This window comes from Geotrypetes seraphini, chromosome 3, assembly GCF_902459505.1.
Source record: "Geotrypetes seraphini chromosome 3, aGeoSer1.1, whole genome shotgun sequence".
Taxonomy (NCBI): domain Eukaryota; kingdom Metazoa; phylum Chordata; class Amphibia; order Gymnophiona; family Dermophiidae; genus Geotrypetes; species Geotrypetes seraphini.
In genome coordinates this window covers 123,984,961-124,007,631 of record NC_047086.1, presented here as the reverse complement: position 1 = coordinate 124,007,631, position 22,671 = coordinate 123,984,961, and the positions used below count along the sequence as shown (strand labels likewise).

Below are 22,671 nucleotides of genomic sequence, written 5' to 3'. Positions count from 1 at the left end.
GCCCATCCAGTCTGTAAAACATCAAAGAATGCATGCAGAGCACTGCAACGTATAACTGAGCAAGGTTAGGGTTTGTTTTTTTTTTCTTTGTTTCAAATTCAGGTATATTCAGGCACAGAAAACATTCAGTTCATTAATGGTACAAAACTTGCTCTCTTTTTTTTTTTTTTTTTTTCAAATTAAAAAAGAAAACATTTCAAATGTAACCCCCCTCCCAAACACACTGATTATAAAACAAACTAGCCCCGTCTTGAATGTTAATCCAGCTTGTCTCAAGATAGGGTTGCATCGTAGTCAATAATACTTAAAAAAAAAATAATAAAAAAATCATACTTATATGCACAGAAAAAACTAACAGCATTTACTTAAAACCCCACACACATACACCTTTTAATATATATATATATATATGGACTTCTTGCCAAGTAGAGGGATAGTGGGATTGAAAAGATGCCCTAAAACCAGATAGTCTTTTAAAGGAGCAATACTCATGAACTCATTCCTTCCAATGCAGAACTTTTAGCAATGAGATTCAAATTCCACACTAAAAGCAGCGATTTGTTCAAAAGTTGTTTCAAACATAAAATGAAGAGTTTCAATGCAAGGGTGCAGACAACCACCAAAACGGCCTAGCACACAGCTGAACTTTTCAAAACTTTTCCTAGCACATAGTGTAAACGTTTGCGCTTTCCCTTAACTCAGGCAACTAAATCTCTAGCAGAACTGTATCTAGACACTAGGTTCAGGGTGGACATCTGTCTACATCTGGCACATACCAAAGCTGTAAATAGCATTCAAAGTAGACCTAGAGTGCACCAAATGACAACCATTCTTGGCCAGTCCAAACAGAAGTAGTACGGAGCACCATCTTTAAATTAAAATGTATTATCACCGGAGACATGTTCCTTCCAATAAAAAAAAAAGATGTACTACAACACGTTCAGGATCACTTTAAGGCTCAGAAGAAATGAAATCCAAATGTGTGTGTGAATATACAGCCTTATAATCGAATGGTCAAACCATTCTGCCAGTCACCCATCAAGTATTGTGCCTTTATATGTACTTCTTTTTGCTACTATGCTGAGTTTTATTATTACTGAATATTGTAACAAATATAAAAATAATTTAAAAATTGCTGATAAAGTGGAATTTTTTATTTATTTGTTTGGTGTCGCTTTTCTCCAGAAATAAACATGGCATGAATATGTGAATTTAGTGCAGACTGAATCTAGCCAGCCATCATAGACCACCAGCCAGCTCTCAATGGTTCAGTGCCAGTAGAACACCTGGAGCGAGTGACTTCTCACTTCTGTTTTTCTCTTCTCTCTCTGTTCTTATTTCTAGTTAACTCAATAAGAGCAGATTCTGATATAAAATCATCAGAGCTCGGCATGAAAAAAGTAACAGTACTTAATGAAACTCAGCACCTAAGGGCATAAGGCAGTTGCAGGTATTTTTTTCGTTTGATTTTTTTCAATCAGCACCTATCCCGTAAATATTTTACACCTGGTGTGTAATTATATAAAACTTCTGGTGAAGACTCCTTTTCTCCACCCTGCATCATAACATGGAAGTTTAAATACTGCTTCTCGTGTGTAAAAAACAAAAGAAAAGATTTTCTTTTTGTTTTTACTTACAAAACATAGAGAATATCTTTGTATACACAGAACAACCAGAAAGAAAGCTTATTTGAAAGCTTTTTTTCATTTCATTTTTAAATAATTATTTGTTTTTCATGAGCTGTGTTTACCGTAAACAAAAATAAGGTCTCCTTTACTTGAAGGAGATTTAGAGTGAAGACTCGTATTGTAGTAACTCATACAATAAAGGTCCGTCTCTATACCTAATACCTATAGCAGTGGGGGTGACATACTGAAGAATGTTGATAGTCCTTCTTAACCTTCTGTCTACAAAATGGGCATCCCAAGCTGGATATCTCTTTCTTGGCATGTCAATCTTAATGAGGGGTCCTTCTGGGTAGTATGGGCGCCCAGATGGAGTAGATGGCACCACTGGTCTCACTTGGAAAACGGGCAAGCAAGTGTCAGCTGTTAGATCCTCCTGTTGCTCCGTGACCGCTCTGGTGGGCGTAGCCTGGGCCCCCCGGTACCCAGGAGTATGAGGTGCCATGGGCTCAACTTCAGGAGGCAAAGGAATGCCCCAGAGCAGCTCAGCGCAACAGGAGCTGGCCACTATCTTAGCTTGTGGCCCTGTGGGATGTAGTATACCATAATACAAGAGCATGACTGCAATCCCAGCAGTGAAGCTAAGAAAGATGCAACACAGTGCTGGCACGGCATAAGAGTCAGTAGCGTTGGGATCTCTGTAAAAATACCAAAGGAACGTCAAAGCAGCATTTTCTGTCAAGACTAGGGTGTAATAAGCAAACATTCTGTATCGAGTCCGCCCTTCTTTGACGTTAAACCAGCAGAAAATGTACACAATCCCTACCACCATGTTGAAGAGGATCTCCTCCCATTTAGACATGCAGAAGTCTGTCCCGCCATGGATAATCCAGAAGGCCATGGCGCACCAGTGGACGACTACAAAGATTCCAAAGTAGAGCTGGAAGATGGAAGCAAAGAGAGCAAAAGAAATAACTCTAGATGAGATGGTGAAGAGACGCCAAAATATATGGATGAGGGCCCCTCTGTAGCTCATGCTCTTCTTATCATCCCTGGAGTCCCGGAGAAGCTTGTGATAGGAGGCTAGCACCCAAGCAAGGGACATCAGAGAGGCCACAGAGGAGACACCTGCCAGAAAAAAAACAACCAATCAAACAAAAAAGTATATATTGATTATACCATGTAGAACTTAGAAATATGATGCAGCATTTTCTATCTGTTAATAATCATAGGGGGAAAAAACCTAGTATTTACCCTTAAACCATTTGAAATCTACATGGAAATGCTTAAATATTCATCCATTCATTCTACGCAGTTAGAAGCCTATCTAGTAAGCTGCAATAACAGGTTGTATAGTGTGCTAAAAGCTAATTTGATGCATTTAGGGCCCCTTTTAAAAAGCTGTGATAGCAATTCCTGGCATGGCAAATGCAGTGTAGCCCATAGGAATTGAATGGGTTGCATGAAATTTGCCGTGCGGGAATTCCTACCACAGCTTTGTAAAAGGGACTCTTAATGTGCAATAAGAACAAATTACCACATTATTTGAAAATTGTGCAAAGAAAAAAAAAAGAAAGAAATCTGATTAATTAATAAGCAGTGTTGCATGTAGAGCAGCTCATTAATAATAAACTGGATTAATGTGAATTCACAAGCTGCATTTTTTTTTTTTTTTGAAAGTTAACTGCACTTCAAGAGATAAAGTTAACTTACTTATCAAGAGCATAAAAAAGCTAATGTTCCTGTTGAAACTCTCAAGGTCACCATTCCCCCCTCTCCCTTCCCCCACAGTAGTTGTAAAGGGAATATTAGCACATGCTTTCTCATTTAAAAGGCCCTCACACACTTGAAATATGCCTTAGTTCTCTCTCCAGAAGCCACCCTAACATAAGGGCAAACTTAAGCCCTGTTCCTTTGCTGAAAACCTTATGTCCTGTAACTATTTCTCCAACATTGATCCCCTTGGCCCTGATATCCCCCTATCCTGGCTTCCCCCTCCCCTCTTTACACAATTATACAGAAAAGGGTACTGCCAAGGCTTAAATGATCCCCACTTGCTCCTGCAATCAGTTCATCAAAACAGCTCTGCGGACCTCTAGTTCTCTTTTCTTTACTTGTGAGAATTTGAAGGTTAGGGATAAAACTTCAGAATAGGAGTGATTTAATTCCATTCTTATGTTAATATGCGTGCTGAGAAGACCTCCTAAATGAGGTGCTTTTTAGTGGACGTTGGGGAGGGGAGGTTTCTTACTTATGTACGACGGCCTCCTAGCGACGCAGGCAGCGAACCTGGACCCCTATATCTCCAACTTGTTGTCAATTACAAGTGACTTTAAATCTTTCCGAAAAGAAATCAAAACCCTACTATTCAAAAAAACTATACAACCTCCCCATTGACCCTAACAAGTAACCAACCCTAAACTCTTCTTCCCTACTAGTATTCATTAACTCTCCTCCCTTCCCCATCCTCTCCCCTTTGCCTCTTCTATTAAATCTTCTACTGTGTAAGCGTCCCCCAAATTGTAACTTCCTGGAAAAGCCCAGCTATCTTATACTATAACCCGCTTAGAACTGTAAGCATCCCCTAAATTATAACTTCCTGGAAATGTCCAGTTACCTTATACTGTAATCCGCTTAGAACTGCAAGGTACAGGCGGAATATAAGTCACTAATGTAATGTAATGTACTGTAATGTAATCCCTGTTAAATCATTGCAAGGAGGTGTAGATTGTAACCCCAAGGGTACCTACAGGCATGTTATCATAGACCACATTATTCCATTTTAATATTATACTGTATTTATTTCACAATTTGCTAAACTGCTGTTCATGCATACAAGAGAGCAATTTACAATACACTCGTAAATATTTATTGTTTAAAAACAGAAAGACAATGATAAAAGCATGTCCTAACCACCCCAGCCATCCTCAACTATCTCGAATCCCACGACCAGAATACTAGAGCAGACATGACCTGGGACCACTTTGAATTCCCAAATTGGCATCAATTCCTAAATTTATTCAACAAGTACAGCAAATCAAACTGCCTACTGGACAATTGTCCCCCTAAAATGACAACTGCCCTACCAGAATTCAAAATGGAACAATTCACCTGGCTAACAACGGCCCTCACAAACGGAGCACTAAACAAAGACATGGGTCACATACTGTTCACACCAATCCCCAAGGATCAGAAAATCTCTTCAGCACTCACATCCAACTACAGACCCATAGCAAGCATTCCCCTTTTCACAAAACTACAGGAAGGATTGGTCAACCTCCAACTGGTAAACTACCTAGACAAATTCAACACTCTCAACAAACATCAATCAGGTTTCAGGAAAGGATATAGAACAGAAACGGTCATAGCCTCCATACTAAACCATCTCTATGATCTCTTCAGCAAAGGCAAAAAACGCACTGATCCTGCAATTAGACCTCAGCAGTGCGTTTGACCTAGTGGACCACAAAATCATGCTGCTGCCCTTGACGCAATGGGAATCTCGGGAAAGGTAAAGAAATGGTTCCAAGAATTCTTAACAAACAGATCCTACCGAGTAGCCAGCAATGGAAATCACTCCAACCCATGGAATAACCCGTCAGGGGTACCCCAAGGCTCCCCTCTATCGCCTACATTATTCAACATTTACATAGCATCCTTAGGCCACCGACTACAAAAACTAAACTTAAAACACTACATATACGCAGACGACATATCCATCCTAATCCCCTTAAATTACATCTCAACTGAAATTATAGACATCCTTTCACACGCAATGAGAGAAATCGAAAAATGGACCACCAACTTCAAACTGAAACTAAATACAGAGAAAACAAAAGTCTTCTTAGCAAGCCCCAACGACAAAATAACGAGAACATCATTTAAAATAAACAGCCACGAATATCCGATTTCCAAAACCATAAAAATTCTGGGTGTCACACTCGACACACACTTGACCATGGCTGACCACACAAACTTAACAATGAAGAAATGCTTTTATACTATCTGGAAGCTAAGGACTATTAAAAAATATTTTGACACTACAACCTTCAGGTTACTGGTGCAATCGCTGATCCTATCCACCCTGGACTACTGCAACATCGTCTACCTGGGTATCCCACAAAAAACAATAAAGAAACTGAGATTAGTACAAAACACTGCAGTTTGCTTAATCTTCGGACTGCGAAAACAAGACCACATTAGCCCATATTACAAAAAACTGCACTGGCTACCAATGGAAGTGCGAATACAGTTCAAATTTGCATGCATCTGCTTCAAGCAAATCTGGGGCCTAGCACCTTCCTACCTGCAAGCACACTTTACTCTACACAACCCCACACGAACAACCAGAAACAAAAACATCTTTGCCTATCCTAAAATCACTGGCTGCAAATACAAATACTTCCTTGACATAACCTTCATGTTCCAAGCCAACAGACCACAATCCTGGCTGGGAAACTGCATAAATAAAACCAGACAGACCTACAACGCATTCCGAAAATCTATCAAAACCACTCTGTTTGACAAATTCATCACCTAAACAGATCGTCCTTCACTCTACGCATTTTCCCCCTTCAAACCTGAAACAATCTCTCAGGCAATCCCAACCCCCTCTCACTTCCCTCTCCTCAATCCCGCTTACATTCCCTCCCCTTCAACCCTTTCTGCTGCAACATTCCCCTCACACATTTGTAATTTGCTGAATGTCCAGCCTTCTTTCGATGTGAACCGCCTAGAATTCGACTGACTATGGCGGTATTATTATTATTTATTCCTAGGATAAGCAGCATCAGCCACATTAGGATTTTTTATCGCTAGCTGTGGCGGTAAAAGCTCCAATGCTCATAGAATTCCTATAATCATTGGAGCTTTTACCACCGTTGCCTGCAATAAAAAACTCTAACGTAGCTTCATAAAAGGGAGGGGAGATTAATGTGCAAAGTTTGGAATGCAACATTAGTTTACCTCCCCTATTATGAACCAGCAAAGTAGGCAAAAAATGTTAGACAAGAAACTAAGGCCCGGATTCTGTATAGGACTTCCAGTCTCAGAAGCCGCTTAAGCAGCTTTTGAGAATCGCACATGGAGGTCCTACAGAGAATCGTGCCTAAGCCCGCCTATGAACCTGATTCTTTACCCAACGTCCATATTACAAGCGCCGGTTTAAGAATCGGGTTACTGCTGAGCTTATCGCAGCAAGGGATCTCATTGCCATGATAGGTTTAACAGCAACCTGTCCCCACACCCCGCAAAGACTACAAGCAGAAGGGATGCCCAATCCCTCCTGCCAGAATCCTCCCACCCCCATACATCCCCGGCAGGAAGGATGCCCAATCCCTCCTGCCAGAACCCCCCCAAACGATCGGGGTAGGAGGGATGCACAGTCCCTCCTGCCTGGCACCCCTGAACCCCCCCCCAAATGATCGTGACAGGAGGGATGCCCAATCCCTCCTGACGACACCCTGCGAACTAACCCCCCCCCCAGTATTCCCTGGCCCAATCCCTCCTGTTGACACTCTGGGGAATATTGGGGTGGTATTTGGGGGTGCCAAGCAGGAGGGTCTGGGCATCCCTCCTGCTGTGATCGTTCGGGGGGGGGGGGGGTCTGGCAGGAAGGATTGAGCTGCCTCATGGGGGCTTGTTGGGTACATCATCGCTCTCTGCTGATTCCACTGGTTGGGTTGATTATAAGGAGAAGGTGGCAGGAACAATAGGCTTAATTTTGAGTAACGTTAGATCTACAAGTGCTGATTGAGGAACTTTCTGCGAATGAGGGAGAGCAAGTGAGCGCCACTACCTAGCAACCGTGTGCATCACATTATGCAACACTATACCAAGTCCTGGGGGATCACTGCCTGCAAAGCATGGCACAACTGTCCTGCGTGGGCAAACTGCTAGAGGATGGGGGCATCCAGGGTTCCTGCAGGAGCTGGTGCTAGATGGCAGTCAGAAGCTGCAGTGTGGATATGGGGCCGGGGCAGACTGCTCTAGGCAAATCAAACAGCTCTTACCCCGGAAGCACGATGACTTTTCCAAAAGGCACATTGGGCCCAGAGACAAGGAGAAGTGAGATGCTACGCACATTAGGGTTGGAGGTATACCGGGAGGGGAAGTAGCAGTGTAGTATCACTTCTAATTTTAAGTAGCTTGGTGTAACGATGAGGGAGGGAGGTGTTTCAGACTGAGGGGCATTTTTTTAAGGGAATTTGTACTTAAGTTTCTACAAAACTTGTTCTCTGAACTAAATGGTCTTTCTGTCCTGTTTCTGTGTCTGGAGAGAGTCCTCTGTGTGACTGAAGTCTAAAAGGTACGGTGAGAGAGAATGTTTTACAGTAAGGTTAACAGCGGTATCAACAGTAGGTATGATAAGCTGGAGTTAAAATATACAATTAAATAAAGAATGATTATTTGAATAAAGTTGGGATTAATTATGGTAACATCTATGGTGTGTGATATTGTGTCTCAGGATGAGGAAGGATTTATACTTCTACTAAGACTAAGTATCTTAATAAAAAATTCAGCCCACGACTTAGCCTGTGTTTTAGATTTCGGCACCTTATATGATTGAGTTTGACACCCCTGGCCTAAGGCTATTTCCGGGCCAAGCCATGCCCATGACTAGCCTTAGGTGAGCTTAGGCAGGCTTGCATGTCTCCCTAGGCTCCCGGAGGCACCTCCAATGTAGGCAGCCTGCCTCAGGAAATTTTTTAAAAAAAAGAAAACGTGCATCCCAATTGGCTGGTTAGGCAGCAGTTGGCCACTTACAATCGGGATGCCATTTATAGAATCCGGGCCTAAATGCCTACTTTGAATCCTTTATTGTACCTGACCTGTATTTCAATTCAAGTCATAACTGTTATAGCCAGTGGCGTACCAAGGAGGGGGCGGTCCACCCCGGGTGAACCCCACAAGGGGTTGCACAGCCGGCCACCCTCCCTATTCTGCCGCTGCTGCCTTTCCTTAACCAGCAGCAGCGGCAGTAAACAGGGGTGTCCGCGGGTGCTCACCGGCGTTGCTCAGCTTCTGGCCGGTTCCCCTGCTTAAAGCCGCAGGCATCCACTCCTCGCGCGATCCACAGCTGCGTCGGAAGCGTTCTCTCTGACGTCACGATGTCAGAGAGAAGGCTTCCAACGCAGCCGCAGATCGGTGAGGTCTAGACATCCGCGGCTTTCAGCAGGGGAACTGGCCAGACATGCTGGGAAGGGGGGAGGGTAGAAATGCTGGGCAGGGAAGGGGGGAGGGTAGAAATGCTGCACAGGGAAGGGGGGAGGGTAGAAATGCTGCAAAGGCAAGGGGGGAGACATGCTGCTGCACAGTGAAGGGGGAGGGTAGAAATACTGGGCAGGGAAAGGGGGAAGGGTAGAAATCCTGGGAAGGGAAGGGGGAGGATAGAAATGCTGCACAGGGAAGGGGGGAGGGTAGAAATACTGCACAGGCAAGGGGGGAAAAATGCTGCAAAGGCAAGGGGGAAATGCTGCAAAGGCAAGGGGGGAGAAATGCTGCAAAGGCAAGGGGGGAGACATGCTGCTGCTGCACAGGGAAGGGGGAAGGTAGAAATACTGCACAGGGAAGGGAGGGAGAAATGTTGCATAGGCAAGGGGGAGAGAAATGCTACTGCTGCACAGGCAAGGGGGGGAAGAAATGCTGCACAGGCAAGGGGGAGAGAAATGCTGCTGCTGCACAGGGAAGGGGGGGGAGAGAAATGCTGCTGCTGCAGCACCCAATTGCGGAGAGAGAGGGAAGGAGGGAGAAGGAAGACAAGGGAGAAGAACCAGAGATGCTAAGTCCATGGGAGGGAGGGAAATGAAAAAAGGAAAGGAGATACCAGACCATGGAGGGGGAAGAAGAGATGCTATGGTATGAGGGAAGGGAAGGAGATAGAGATACCACACCATGGTGTGGAGTGGGAAGGAAGGAAGGAAAGGAGAAGAGAAATAGAGAGATACCAAAGTATAGGGGAGGGGGTGGAGACAGAAAAATGGAGAGGGGGTGAAGCTGATGTGCAAAGGAAATGTGCAAAGGAGAGAAGGGACCCCAGATATTCAGTTTATTGAAGAGACATAGAAAGAGGGAAGATGTCATATGGAAGAGAGGGTGACAGTAGATGGAAGGGGTAGAGAGAGAGGGCAGAAGCTGGGTGGAAGGAGCAAAGAGAGGGCAGATGTTGCATGGAAGAGAGCAAGGACAAACACTGTATAGAAAGAAGAGAGCAAAGAGAAGATGATTAAAGCAGAAAAGACAAAAGGTAAAAATATTTTTTTGTTGCTTTACTTAGAATCAAGTAGTATTGTAACTGTATTGATAAAAGTTTATAAATAGGAAATGGAAATAAGGCAATTTTTTGGACTAAACCCCTTTCCTCAGGTCAAGACAGGATACCATAACAGCAGTATACTGTCCTGTTCTGAAGAAAGGTTTGGCCTCTGAAAGCTAATTGAAAAATGGTTTAGTCCAATAAAATGGTATTTTCTTATTTCTCATTATTTTGTTTTATTTTTATTTGTTAATTTGTAAAGTGGTGATTGTTATGTATCATTTTTTTCAAATTTACATCTACTCTCTTTATATTTTGCACAGTATTAGGGGACATGTGTCACTGTTTTTGTGGTGTTGTGGTGTTGCATTGTATACAGAGTCTGGTTTCTTGCCAGTTCAGTTTAACTTTTGTCTACATATTTCTATTTTTAGTTTGTGATTATTCCATATTGGGCGAGGGTGTATCTCTGTTCTGTGTGTATGAAAAGGACATAGTTTTCAGTTGGCATTGACTACAGGATCAATTGACTGTGTGAGATCTGACTTGTTTAGTTTTACAATGTATGTGTTGGTGTTCTAGTGCTCACTGCAGTGTTTAAGATGCTGCCTTTTCCTAGGTACACTCTTGTTGTGCGATATGTGAATTGTTACTAAAAATCATATTTTTGATATAGATGGGGGGGGGTTCAAAAAATGATGGGCCCCGAGTGTCACATATGCTAGGTACACCACTGATTATAGCAATCATGGCACATGACATGCACATAGGATTTGCATTAAGAGGTTTTGTAGCCAATTGGAAGCAAATATATAATTATACAAAGAAATTATATTAGTGCTTTACTCAAATTTTGGCCATTTTTAGGTGCAAATATCTCAACTGTACATCATCCAATTTTGTTATTTTTTTATTTTTTTTTGCATCACTAGAAAAAGCAGCTTTTTTTGCTGCAAAAGCCATTTTGTTTCATATTTGACCCGACCTTGTTTTGGCCAGAAGTTAAGTCTCAAATGCATGCATTATTCAAATGTTTATTGTGGCAGGAAAGCCCCTGTCACTGGTTCCAACCAAGCCAGGAAGGAAAAAGAGAAAAACCTGCCCCCAGTCTTAGAGGAGGGCATTCAAGTTACATAAAGGGGGACGCTGTAGAGAAAGGGAGGAGTTTTGCACCACTTCCCTATAATTCCTTTCCAAAAGCTAACTTCAGCACCCAGAGAAAAGTTCTTTACAGGCAGGAAGACACAGCAAGGGTTAAAGAAAGGGGAGGGACCAGGGCCAGATTAAAGGGTAGGCCCAGTAGGCACGTGCTTAGGGCCTGAAATTTCAGGGGGCCTGCTGATGGAGGACAAACAGAGAGCAGCTGCCTAACGTCTCTCTTCACCTCGCCTTTTTTTCAAATGGCTACGGCAAGTAAGATCTCCAACGGCCCCCTCCCAGGCACAAAATTGGCTATGGCTCCCCACACACACTTAAGATCGGCTATGGCCCCCCCTCCTCCGGCATCAAGATCGGCAACGGGTCCCTCGGTATCAACAGCAAGTAAGATCAGCAACACGGTACTCACGTGAATTGCCTGGGTGGAAACAGGAAGCTGTGTCAGAGGGAAGCTTTGGGCTGAGCACTGCATTGTCGATCTTACTTGCTGTTGATACCAGGGGGCCCATTGCCGATCTTTTAACTGCCATTGATCTTAAGTTGGGGGGGGGGAGGACCATAGCTGATTTTAAGTGCTGGGGGGAACCGTAGTCGATCTTACTTGCCGTAGCCGTTTGAAGAAAAAAAGGGTGAGGTGAAGGGAAATGGTAGGGCCATTGCTGTTGCTGATCTTAAGTGCCGTTGATGCCGGAGGGGTGGGGGCATTGCTGATCTTAGGGGGGGCATTTCCGATCTTACTTGTTGCCATTTGAAAAAGTAGAAAGAAAGGTGAGTGGTGACCCGCAAAGGTGAGGGGAAGGGAGGGAGATGGGCCTGGGGTGGAAAGAGAGAAGGGGCAGATGATGGAAGTGAGGAGAAAGTGGGGAGAGAGAAGGGGCAATCGGATGTCAGTTCAGAGAGGAGAGCAAATGCTGAATGGAAGTGGAGGAAGAACATATACTGGATGGAAGGAGGGGATAAAGAAAAAAGGCATATGCTGGATGGGGAAGAAGAGAATAGTGAGATAGTGGAGGGGTGAAGGAAAGGGGTGGCAATATATGGGTAGACACAGTGAAAAGAGGGAAACTGAGGACTGAATAGTAAGAGAGAATCTAATTTAGATAGAAGCAGAAAATAGAGAAGAGAGAGATGCCAGAGCATGGGGGGAAGGGGGAAGGAGACAGATATATCAGATCCGAGTGGAGGAAATGAGAAGAGAGGGGGAAGGAAGCAGAGAGATGCCAGACCATGAGGGGAACAGAGGGAAGAAGATGGATGCCAGACCAAGGGGGCAGGGGGAGAGCAGGAGGAGAAATGGAAAGATGGAAGGAGGTTGGCAGACAGTTTCTAGAAGGGGCAGATAGATAGATAGTGGATAGAAGGAAGAAAATGACAAGATGAGGAAAGCAGAAACTGGGAGACAAAGGTTGTTAGGTGCCATCAACTCATGCTCGAGTTCTAGTCCAATGTTAGATGAATATTGGCGAAGAGCAAAGAATACCAAAACTCTCTATACCTTTGCTTCATCGACTACAGAAAAGCTTTTGACTGTGTGGATTACAATAAACTATGGAGAACTCTAATGCAAATGGGAATACCCAAACACATAATTCAACCTTTATGAAAATCAAGACGACAAAGGTAGAATTTTTTTTTTTTTTTTTTGCTATAGGATAAAGTAGTATTTTAGCTGTGTTGATAAATGTTTATAAATAGAAAATGGAAATACGTTGATCATTTTACTGGACTAATTTTAATACATTTTTGACTAACTTTCAGAGACCAAATTCTCTTTCCTCAGGTCAGGACAGGATACTGTAATACTTTTCTGACCTAAGGAAAGAGGGTTTGACCTTTGAAAGCTAATTTAAAAATGTATTAGTCCAATAAAATGGTATTATCTTATTTTCCATTTTTTGTTTTATTTTTATTTGTTAATTTGTAAAGTGATTTGTTATTTCTCTTTTTTCAAATTTACATCTGCTATCTTTATATTTTGTTCAGTATTGGGGGATATGCATCACTGTTTCTTCACCCTCTAAACTGTATAGTTCCTTCAGTTTGTAGCACAAGTCAGCATGCTCAATGCTCTGCACTGCTCCGATGATCAGAGAATTCCTAAGATCGTCAGAACAGCGCAGAACATTCAGCCTACCAGAGCTAAAAATCTCTTCCGTACTTTTGTAAAAAAAAAAAAAAAAAAAAAAAGGGGGGGGGGGTATTTTCTGATTATTTATTCCATACTGGATGAGGGTAGTTCTGTGTCCTGTGTGTATGAAAGACATGGTTTTCTTTTAGCATTGACCAGCTTTGTTTGGCGAAATGCATCAGGCATGGTTCCTGGGAGCACCTTGAATAAACCTGATTTGAATCTCCTTATTGACTGCCTATCTTCTTTTGTTCCATGTTGGATTCTTTGGTGGACCGCTTGCTTTGTTGTTTTGTTACAAATTAACATACATGGAGTGGAACGTACCAGAGGAGTTACAGATTTGGTTGTTTACACATACATATGGGTTAAAGTTGGACAGCATAAAGTAAGGCAGTTGAGAGGAGTTGCAAACTTGGTTATTAAAATAGACTTATGCATTTGAACACTTTTATATATGTATGGAAAGGGTTCAGAGTTAAAGTCCTGGGCAAGTAGGTGGGAAGGGAAGGAAGGGGGGGATTTGTTCAGAGATGTTTGGGATTTGCATAGAACTAAAACTGTACACTGGCACTGGTATGGTAATCTTTGTTGTTTGTTTTGAATTTTATAATAAAAGAAAAAAAGAAATACAAGTGGAAATAAAGAAGCAAATAAGAAAACAGGTAATTAAATGGGGTGGGGTTTAGGCAGGCATGGATGGGGTAGGGCGGGGTAGGGGTGTGGTATGGGCAGGGCAGGGCTAGAGGGCCCAGTGTACTTGTGTGCCTAGGGGCCCTCAAAGAATTAATCCTGCCTTGGGAGGGACTCAGATGCTCCCTGGGACTCAGTGTGTCCCGGGAGACAGAGTAAACCTGAAGGCATAGCATGATAAATTGAACTAAGCTGTTCTCAGAAGGAGGCAATCAGTAACCCACAGCAGAGAGTGCCTCGGGGAACATAAGAATAGCCTTACAGGGTCAGACCAATGGTCCATAAAGCCCAGTAGCACTTTCTCACGGTGGCCAATCCAGGTCACTAGTACCTGGCCAAAACCCAAGGTGTAGCAATATTCCATGATACCGATATAGGGCAAGCAGTGGCTTCCCCCGTGTCTTTCTCAATAACAGACTAAAGGGGAAGGCAGGGAACTATACTCCAGTCCCTCTGCCTTGCAGACACACAATTCCAGGCTGCACCAGAGCACTTGAAGTCCTGCTCTAAGACAGAGGTTAGAGGGGATTGGAAAACAGACTGCGCAGAAGCCTTGCGAATTTACTCCTAGCAGAGGGGAATCTATTTGCTTATAAGGGGAGGAGGTGTCCATGGAAGCGGGGCAGGATTATTCTGACACTTTCAGTAACCCTGAGATGGATTGGGACCCTGAAGAAGTAAGTCTAGATAAGGACTGGATGGGTGAATGAAAGTCTGTGGGGAAGTTATGGTAAAGGTTCAAATAAAACAAAGAAAAATCCAACAAGACTGCAGTGAAAGGTGAGCACCAAAACCAAAAGAGAGACTATAGAGAGGAATGTACAAGGTGCAGAAATTTTTATTAAAAGCCATTAAATATCAATTAAATATTGTAATCCAGAAAATGGCTCTCATTAACATGGAGAATGGACCCAACATGGTCCGTGTTTCTGAGGATCTCTCCTTCTTCAGGGGTCCAAATTGTCCTATGCTTTGTTAATAGAGAACCACATGGAATGCAACAATGTTGTATAAAGGCCTTAGATTCGTGAATTGAAGGCACACCAACAGACATCTGGATCTGAAATAAAGATGGGACTGTTCTACCGTCCACCTTGGCAAACTGAAGCAGAGGATACAGAAATGGTAGCCGAGCTGAGAAGGGAATTCATGAACCCAAACACCATAGTTATGGGAGATTTCAACTATCCCGTGATAGACTGGTGTCTTGGAAATTCAAAATGTGCGAGGGAAACGGAGTTCCTGGAAGCTGTTCAGGACTGATTCATGGAACAACTTGTCAAGGCACTAACGAGAGGGTCAGCAATTCTGGATCTGATCCTCAACGGGCTGAAAGGACCCGCAAAGGGTGTGGAGGTTGTGGGACCACTAGGAACCAGTGACCACATGATTCAGTTCAAAGTGGAAGTAGGATTAATTACCTAAGGGAAAGAGAACCAAGGCAACAACGTTTAACTTCAAGAAAGGGAACTATGATGCCATGAGACAAATGGTGAGAAAGAAGCTCAGAAACAGCTCCAAGGAAGCTTGGACTGTGGAGCAAGCCTGGTCCCTATTCAAGGACACGGTAAACGAGGCGCAAAACCTATATATACCAAGATTTAGGAAAGGATCCAAAAAGAATCAGACAAAGGACCCTGCATGGATAACCAATGAAGTAAAGAAAGTGATAGGAGACAAGAAGAAATCATTTTGGAAGTGTAAAAAAGACAAAACCGAAGGAAATTGGAGAGAGCACAGGAAGCATCAAAAAGAATGTCACAGAGTAGTCAGGAAAGCCAAGAAAAAGTATGAGGAGAGACTGGCCAAGGAAGCAAGAAATTTCAAACAATTTTTCCGATATGTGAAAGGGAAGCAGCCAGCGAGGGAGGAGGTGGGACCTCTGGATGAGGGTGACTGGAAGGGAGTGGTGAAAGAGGAAAAAGAGATGGCTGGTAGACTAAACAAGTTCTTCTCGTCGGTCTTTACAATAGAAGACACATCCAGTGTGCCAGAACCGGAAAAAATCTTCAGGGGAGATCAAGAGGGAAAATTATCATGCATGGAGGTAAGCCTCGAAGATGTTCTCAGGCAGATAGATAGATTAAAAACTGACAAAGCTCTGGGCCCAGATGGGATCCACCCGAGAATACTGAAAGAGCTCAGAGATGAAACAGCAGAGTTACTGCGGCATATTTGCAACCTATCCTTGAGAACAGGGGTAATCCCGGAGGACTGGAAGATAGCGAATGTCACACCGATCTTCAAAAACGGATCGAGAGACGACCCGGGGAACTACAGACCGGTGAGCTTAACCTCAGTTCCGGGGAAGATGGCCAAATCGCTGATCAAGGAAGGTATCAATGAGCATATAGAAAAAAATAATCTGATGAGAACAAGCCAGCATGGTTTCTGTAAAGGACGATCATGCCAGATGAATCTACTGCATTTCTTTGAGGGGATAAGTAAACAATTGGACCAAGGTGACCCCGTAGACATCGTATATCTAGATTTCCAAAAAGCCTTCGACAAGGTACCCCATGAACGCCTACTGAAGAAACTGTGGAGTCATGGTGTGGAAGGGGAGGTGCACAGATGGATCAAAAATTGGCTGGCGGACAGGAAGCAGAGGGTAGGAGTAAAGGGGCACTACTCTGACTGAATAGGGGTCACAAGTGGTGTTCCGCAAGGGTCAGTGCTGGGACCGCTACTGTTCAATATATTTATTAGTAATCTGGAAATGTGGACGAAGTGCGAAGTTATCAAGTTCGCGGATGACACAAAACTCTCCAGCAGGGTCAGAATTGTTGAGGAATGCAAAGAACTACAGAGCGACCTGAACAAACTGAGTGAGTAGACAAAAAGATGGCAGATGAGCTTCAATGTGGAGAAATGTAAGGTCTTGCACATAGGGAAGGGGAACTCCATGTACAGCTATAAGATGGGAGGGAGGGTACTGGGGGAAGGCAACCAAGAAAAAGATCTGGGGGTATTTGTGGATAACACAATGAAGCCGGCGGCGCAATGTGCAGCGGCCTCAACGAAAGCGAGCAGAATGTTGGGCATTATCAAAAAAGGTATCACTACCAGAACGAAGGAAGTTATCCTGCCACTGTATCGAGCAATGGTGCGCCCACATCTGGAATACTGCGTCCAATACTGGTCGCCATACCTCAAGAAGGGCATGGCAATATTCAAGAGGGTCCAGAGGAGAGCAACGAGGATGATAAAGGGCATGGAGAACCTTTCATATGCCGAACGGTTGGACAAGCTGGGGCTCTTTACCCTGGAAAAGCGGAGACTGAGAGGGGACATGATAGAGACTTATAAAATCATTAAAGGCATAGAGAAGGTGGAGAGGGACAGATTCTTTAGACTAGCGGGGACAACAAAAACAAGAGGTCATTCAGAAAAACTGAGAGGAGACAGATTCATAACGAATGCAAAGAAGTTCTTCTTCACTCAATGGGTGGTAGACACCTGGAAAGCGCTTCCCGGAGAGGTGATAAGACAGAGTACAATTCTGGGGTTCAAAAAGGGACTGGATGACTTCCTGGAAACGAAGGGGATAACAGGATACAGATAGAGGTTTACTTTACAGGACATTAAGCAAACAGGGTATGGACATTTTAGGTTAGGTAGGGAACACTTACAGGTCATGGACCTGGGGGGCCGCCGCAGGAGCGGACTGCCGGGCACGATGGACCCCAGGTCTGACCCGGCAGAGGCAATGCTTATGTTCTTATGTTACAATATTTTATTGATATTTAATGACTTTTAATAAAAGTTCCTGCGCCTTGTACATTCCTCTCTGCAGTCTCTTTTTTGTTAAAGGCTCAAACAATTCATGATGGTCAAAATGTGTGAGCAATAATTACAGTGCTTAAGAATATTTCTGGAATGACTAAGGGGGGGGCTGAGAAATTGGTTATACTGCTTTGAAAGTATGTTGGAGGAGGGGGATGGGCTAAGGCAAGCCAAGGTAGAAAACTTGACTCCAAACGATTTGTTTAGCTTTTGTGAAGAAAATATTATTGGAGTCAAATTCTTATTCATCTTAAGGAAGACTGAGAAATTAAGACATATTCAGGAATCCAGGTTTGAAAATGGCCATACAATAGCTGGAACTCAGGAGAATTGCCAGTTTAAGCCAATTGATGAAATCAAAATTTGTGTCACTAAAGTGCTGATGTCAAAGCTGATAATCCTCCTTCATTTATTCAACTTGGCAACCTGCAGTCTGGCCAACATGTTGCTTACATGCACAGTATGACAACTATGGATTGGAAATATCTGAAATCTCCTCAGAAAACAATGATGACTTAATTATGTTTTTGTATCTACAAGGCCCTGCTCGATCCTTTCAATGGCCCATTAAAAAGGTACTGTGTGGGTTTCAGAGGGATATATTTTTATGGTTCTTGAGGCTGCAATGACAATCTCAACAGGAAGGCAATACAGCTATTCACAAATTGTGTTGTTCAATATTGACAACAAATTCAAGGCATTGCACTCAGACTAGCTGCATGATGAGCAGCATTTGAAGTGACTGTGAATGATGATTTATCTTTGATATTGCTAATCTTATCCAAACCATACTGTTCTTTGATCACGTTCATTTTTTGGTCCTAATAAAAATTTACAGTTATTAGAACGCTACAAATCTCCAACAGCTCTCATCTCTCATTATTCCTGTGCCCGTCTTCATCTCCAACATATTTTAACATTAAACGCAGGCTGAAACCTTGGTGTACTTTCAGGCCTATTTTAAACTAGGTATTAGGAACAGCAGGTTAAAAATGTGGCTTGGTGAGTTTTGTAGCCAAAGAATTGCTCTTTCAGATGGTACAAGAAAGAAGGGGATAGGAGGATATACAGTTGTGATATATGACATTAAATATAGATTAAAATTTGCATAAAATTGTTTCATCAATCTTAATAAAGATTTATCTCAGAAAAGAAAAGTACAATATGCCTAAGTTTACTGGGGCAGTATCTGGCCTTAATCTCTTCCAGTTCCTAAAATCTGGACCCTATTGTGCTTTCTGTTCAGGAGCTATGTTGTGTCAAATATTTGCCTGTACATTCCACAATAAGCTTTTTCATCAGCTCTGTGGTCCCCCAGTGATACACCAAAGCATGCACCAATGATCTGAGTGGTATATTTGGACTCAGCACAAACAGTTATACTAGAAATATGACTCTCAGTTTGGTCAAGCAACTATTCTTTTCACAAGCTGAAACCACAGTTGATGTTTTGGCACTATCTTCCATGGAATGAGAAAAGTGACCCCAATAACAAGACCCCCTCACTTTGGAAGAAGTTGAGATCCACAAATTCAATGCATGTCCTATTGTACTTCCACTAAAAATTTCATTAACTTCTGAGATGGTCAGGTGGGGAGGTTTAGACCACTTGACATGAAATGATCAAACCATGATTTGGGTTATTCCCAATGTGCATCACTGTACATTTGTCCACATTAAATTTCATCTACCATTTGGACACCCTGTTTTCCAATTTACTAAGGTCTGCCTGCAATTTTTCAGTCTGCATACATTTTAACAACTTTGAACAGTTTAGTGTCATCTGCAAATTGAATCACCTCACTCATCATTCCAGTTTCCAGATCATTTATAAATAAGTTAAATAACATTGGTCCCAATATAGATCCTTTTGACACTCCACTATTCACCATCCTTCATTGAGAGAAATGGCCATTTAACCCTACCCTCTGTTTTCCATTCGATAACTCTAAATAATTCTAAATCCACAACCCTCCTATCCCATAACACACTAATTTTCTTACACCTCAAAAGCTTTCTGAAAATCTAGATATACTGCATCAACCGGCTCACCTTTATCCACATGTTTATTTACACCTTCACAGAAGTCAAGCAAATTGGTGAGGCAAGACCTCCCTTGGCTGAACCAATGCTGACGGACCCATTTAATCATATTTGTCTACGCATTCCACAATTTTATTTTTTACAATTGTTTCCACTATTTTGCCTAGAACTGAGGTCAGGCTTACTGTAATTTCCTGGATCTCCCCCTTGACCTTTTTTAAAAATTGGCATAACATTGGACACTCTCCAATTTTCAGGTACTACAGACGATTTTAGCGACAAGGTACAGATCACTAACAGTAGAACAGCAATTTCATGTTTGAATTCTTTCAGTATCCTGGGATAAGGCATTTGCACATACTGGAGGTAACAAATGGGGCTTAAGGGAATTCAGACTCTGATGCAAAAAAGGTTTCCATGCCATTAAGACTCTTTAAAGTATAGAAAACTTCCTCCCAATGCTCAAAAGACACTGCAAGGAGCTCAGTAGTATTCTAATGAGCTCTCTTTGTGATGCACAAAAGTGAATGCTCCCCATTTACAGTCGTTAACTACCGGCAGTTCTAGAGCGGTTGTGTATGATACACATACACAACAGCTGTGCTCATTGAAATAAAATAAAAATAATTTAATTTAATTTTAAAAAAGCAAGGACCCCACCCCCTCCCACTGGGCCAGGATCCTGACACCCCCCCCCTTCCCACAGAGAGATGAGTAGCAGATGCCAGTTTACCCTTGTTGGTTCTGGAGCCCCAGTAGCTTCTGTTTGCTCAACCAATCAAATTGCATCAGGCAGTAGTGGCACGGCTTCAGGGATTCAATGAATCCCCAGAAGGCCTCGAACGGCTTGGAATGTTGCTACTGTTTGAGTTTTTACCGGGTACTTGTGACCTGGATCGACCACTGTGGAGACGGGCTACTGGGCTAGAGGGACCACTGATCTAACCTAGTAGGGCTATTCTTATGTTCTCATGCTCTTCTCCTCATCCACCAGATCAGACTCCACAGGTGACCCTTGAGGTTAATTCCCACCCACTCACCCACCCCAAGGCAGAGCTTTTTTGGTTCTTCAGCCAACCAGTAACAGGGCATTGCTTTGGTAGGATTTTCTGTTCGTTCTTTTTTCTTCCGGGTATAAGTACTTCTGCAACCACAGTATGGCTGGGAAACATCATGTCACCAAAGCTGCTGCTCAGGTTACAGCTTCTGTCTTTGTGCAGACAGAAAATGTTACCCATGCAGAGGGAGTGGTTCCATGTATAAGCTGTCTTCAGCTTGAATCCCTCATTAAGGAAGTAAACATAAGAACATAAGAACATAAGCAGTGCCTCTGCCGGGTCAGACCATAGGTCCATCCTGCCCAGCAGTCCGCTCCCGCGGCGGCCCAAACAGATCACAACCTGTCTGAATCGTCTGAAGGGGCTCCCCTGCCACCTTGGCCTCCCAATTTGGTCCTGCCTTCCCATCGAAGTCCCAGCCCTCCGGTCCTGCACATGCATGACCTGGTTGGTTTATACTCATTACCTGACAAACTTTCTATACTTTTGTTACATCCCAGCTCCTCCCTCAGTATCCCATGATCCCTTTATCCCTCAGGAATCCGTCCAATCCCTGTTTGAATCCTTGGACCGTACCCTGCCTGATCACTTCCTCCGGTAGCGCATTCCAAGTGTCCACTCTGCATACAGTGCAGACTGGCTAGGAAGATCACGTGTCCTAAACTAAGAGATAAAATGCATTAAGTATGAATGTGTGCAAGGGGCCCCGAATGAACGAAGGAATGATTGATATATGAGAGATATATGAAAGAATGGTGTGTACTTAATTTCTAATATTTTATATATTTTAAACCTGAAGAAATACTAAGGAAAATCCTAAGGTACCATCTGGAAGTAGTTAAGTTAGAATCTGAGATGCTGTATCAATCTCCAGCATAGGAAGGGGGGCATTGGAAGCCCACGCTTAGCACTGCATCAGTGTAATATGAAGCTGTCAGTTTTCCTCCTCTAGAGTAAGGTTTCTGTGTAAGGCTATGCAGTTTGAACCTGTCAGCTTAGGAAGAGTTTTTTCCTTTAGGGCTGAGAATTTCTCAGCACCCTGTTAATAATTGTAGATTCTCTTGAATAATAATGTTAATTCAGAAATCAAATGTACTGTTCTAAACTTTTAAACATGGAGGGATTTATTTTTTTCCTTTGTCTAAACTTTTAAGACTACCTCTTTGGTAAATTGTTATTGGCTGTTATGATGATGATGTCACCGAAAAGCCAACAGTATATAATAGAAACTCTGGAGCTAGAAAAACGAGACCGTTAGGAGAAGGCCAGCATTTTGGCCACGATAACGATCTCCCATTAGCGCAATCGGTAAGCAATTATGCTGGATTCTTTTGATCTAATAATGGAAAAATAGAAACAATAATTCAATAAATCTTGGTTATAATTTTTAAAACCTTGCGCTGGTGTCATTTTGCATGTATAATTATTTTCAAACCTGAAGCTTTCACAAATGGCGTCAATGACCCTTGCTCAAGGGAAGACAGCTGAACTCAGATTACAGAACCCTGCAAGATTGGTACTGTGTCTCCACCCACCCTTGAAATGAATCATGACCTGAAGAAGGAGATTTTGACCTTTAAAAGCTAGTCAAAAAATGAATGTAGACCAATAAAAATGTATCTACTCATTTTCCATTTTTTGTTTTTATTAAATTTTAATTTACCTCCTCCCCCTTTTAATGAAACTGTGTTAGGCTTTTTTATCGCTGGCTAGCAATAAAAAAGCCTAATGCAGCTTCGTAAAAGGAGGGGTTAATGAGTAGAAAAGTCAGATTTTGAAATTTATATCTGACATCTTTTTATTTTGAACAGTACAGTGGGACATGCATCATTGTTTCTCTTTCTCTGGTATTGCACTGTATGCAGAGTCTGGCTTTCTGAGGGTTCGGTTTAACTTTTGTCTATATATTTCAATTTTTAGTTTATG

General features: G+C 42.7%; 1 protein-coding gene across 1 annotated transcript in view; it reads right to left on the bottom strand.

Annotated features, from left to right (window-relative positions):
* Positions 1-1,747: 1,747 nt before the first annotated feature.
* Positions 1,748-22,671, bottom strand: part of XKR6 (XK related 6) — a 504,978-nt gene continuing 484,054 nt past the window's right edge. The window contains exon 3 of the mRNA XM_033938558.1: positions 1,748-2,753. Within this exon, the coding sequence (XP_033794449.1) occupies positions 1,789-2,753 (965 nt within the window). The 3' untranslated portion in view covers positions 1,748-1,788. The remainder of the gene's footprint in view (positions 2,754-22,671) is intronic.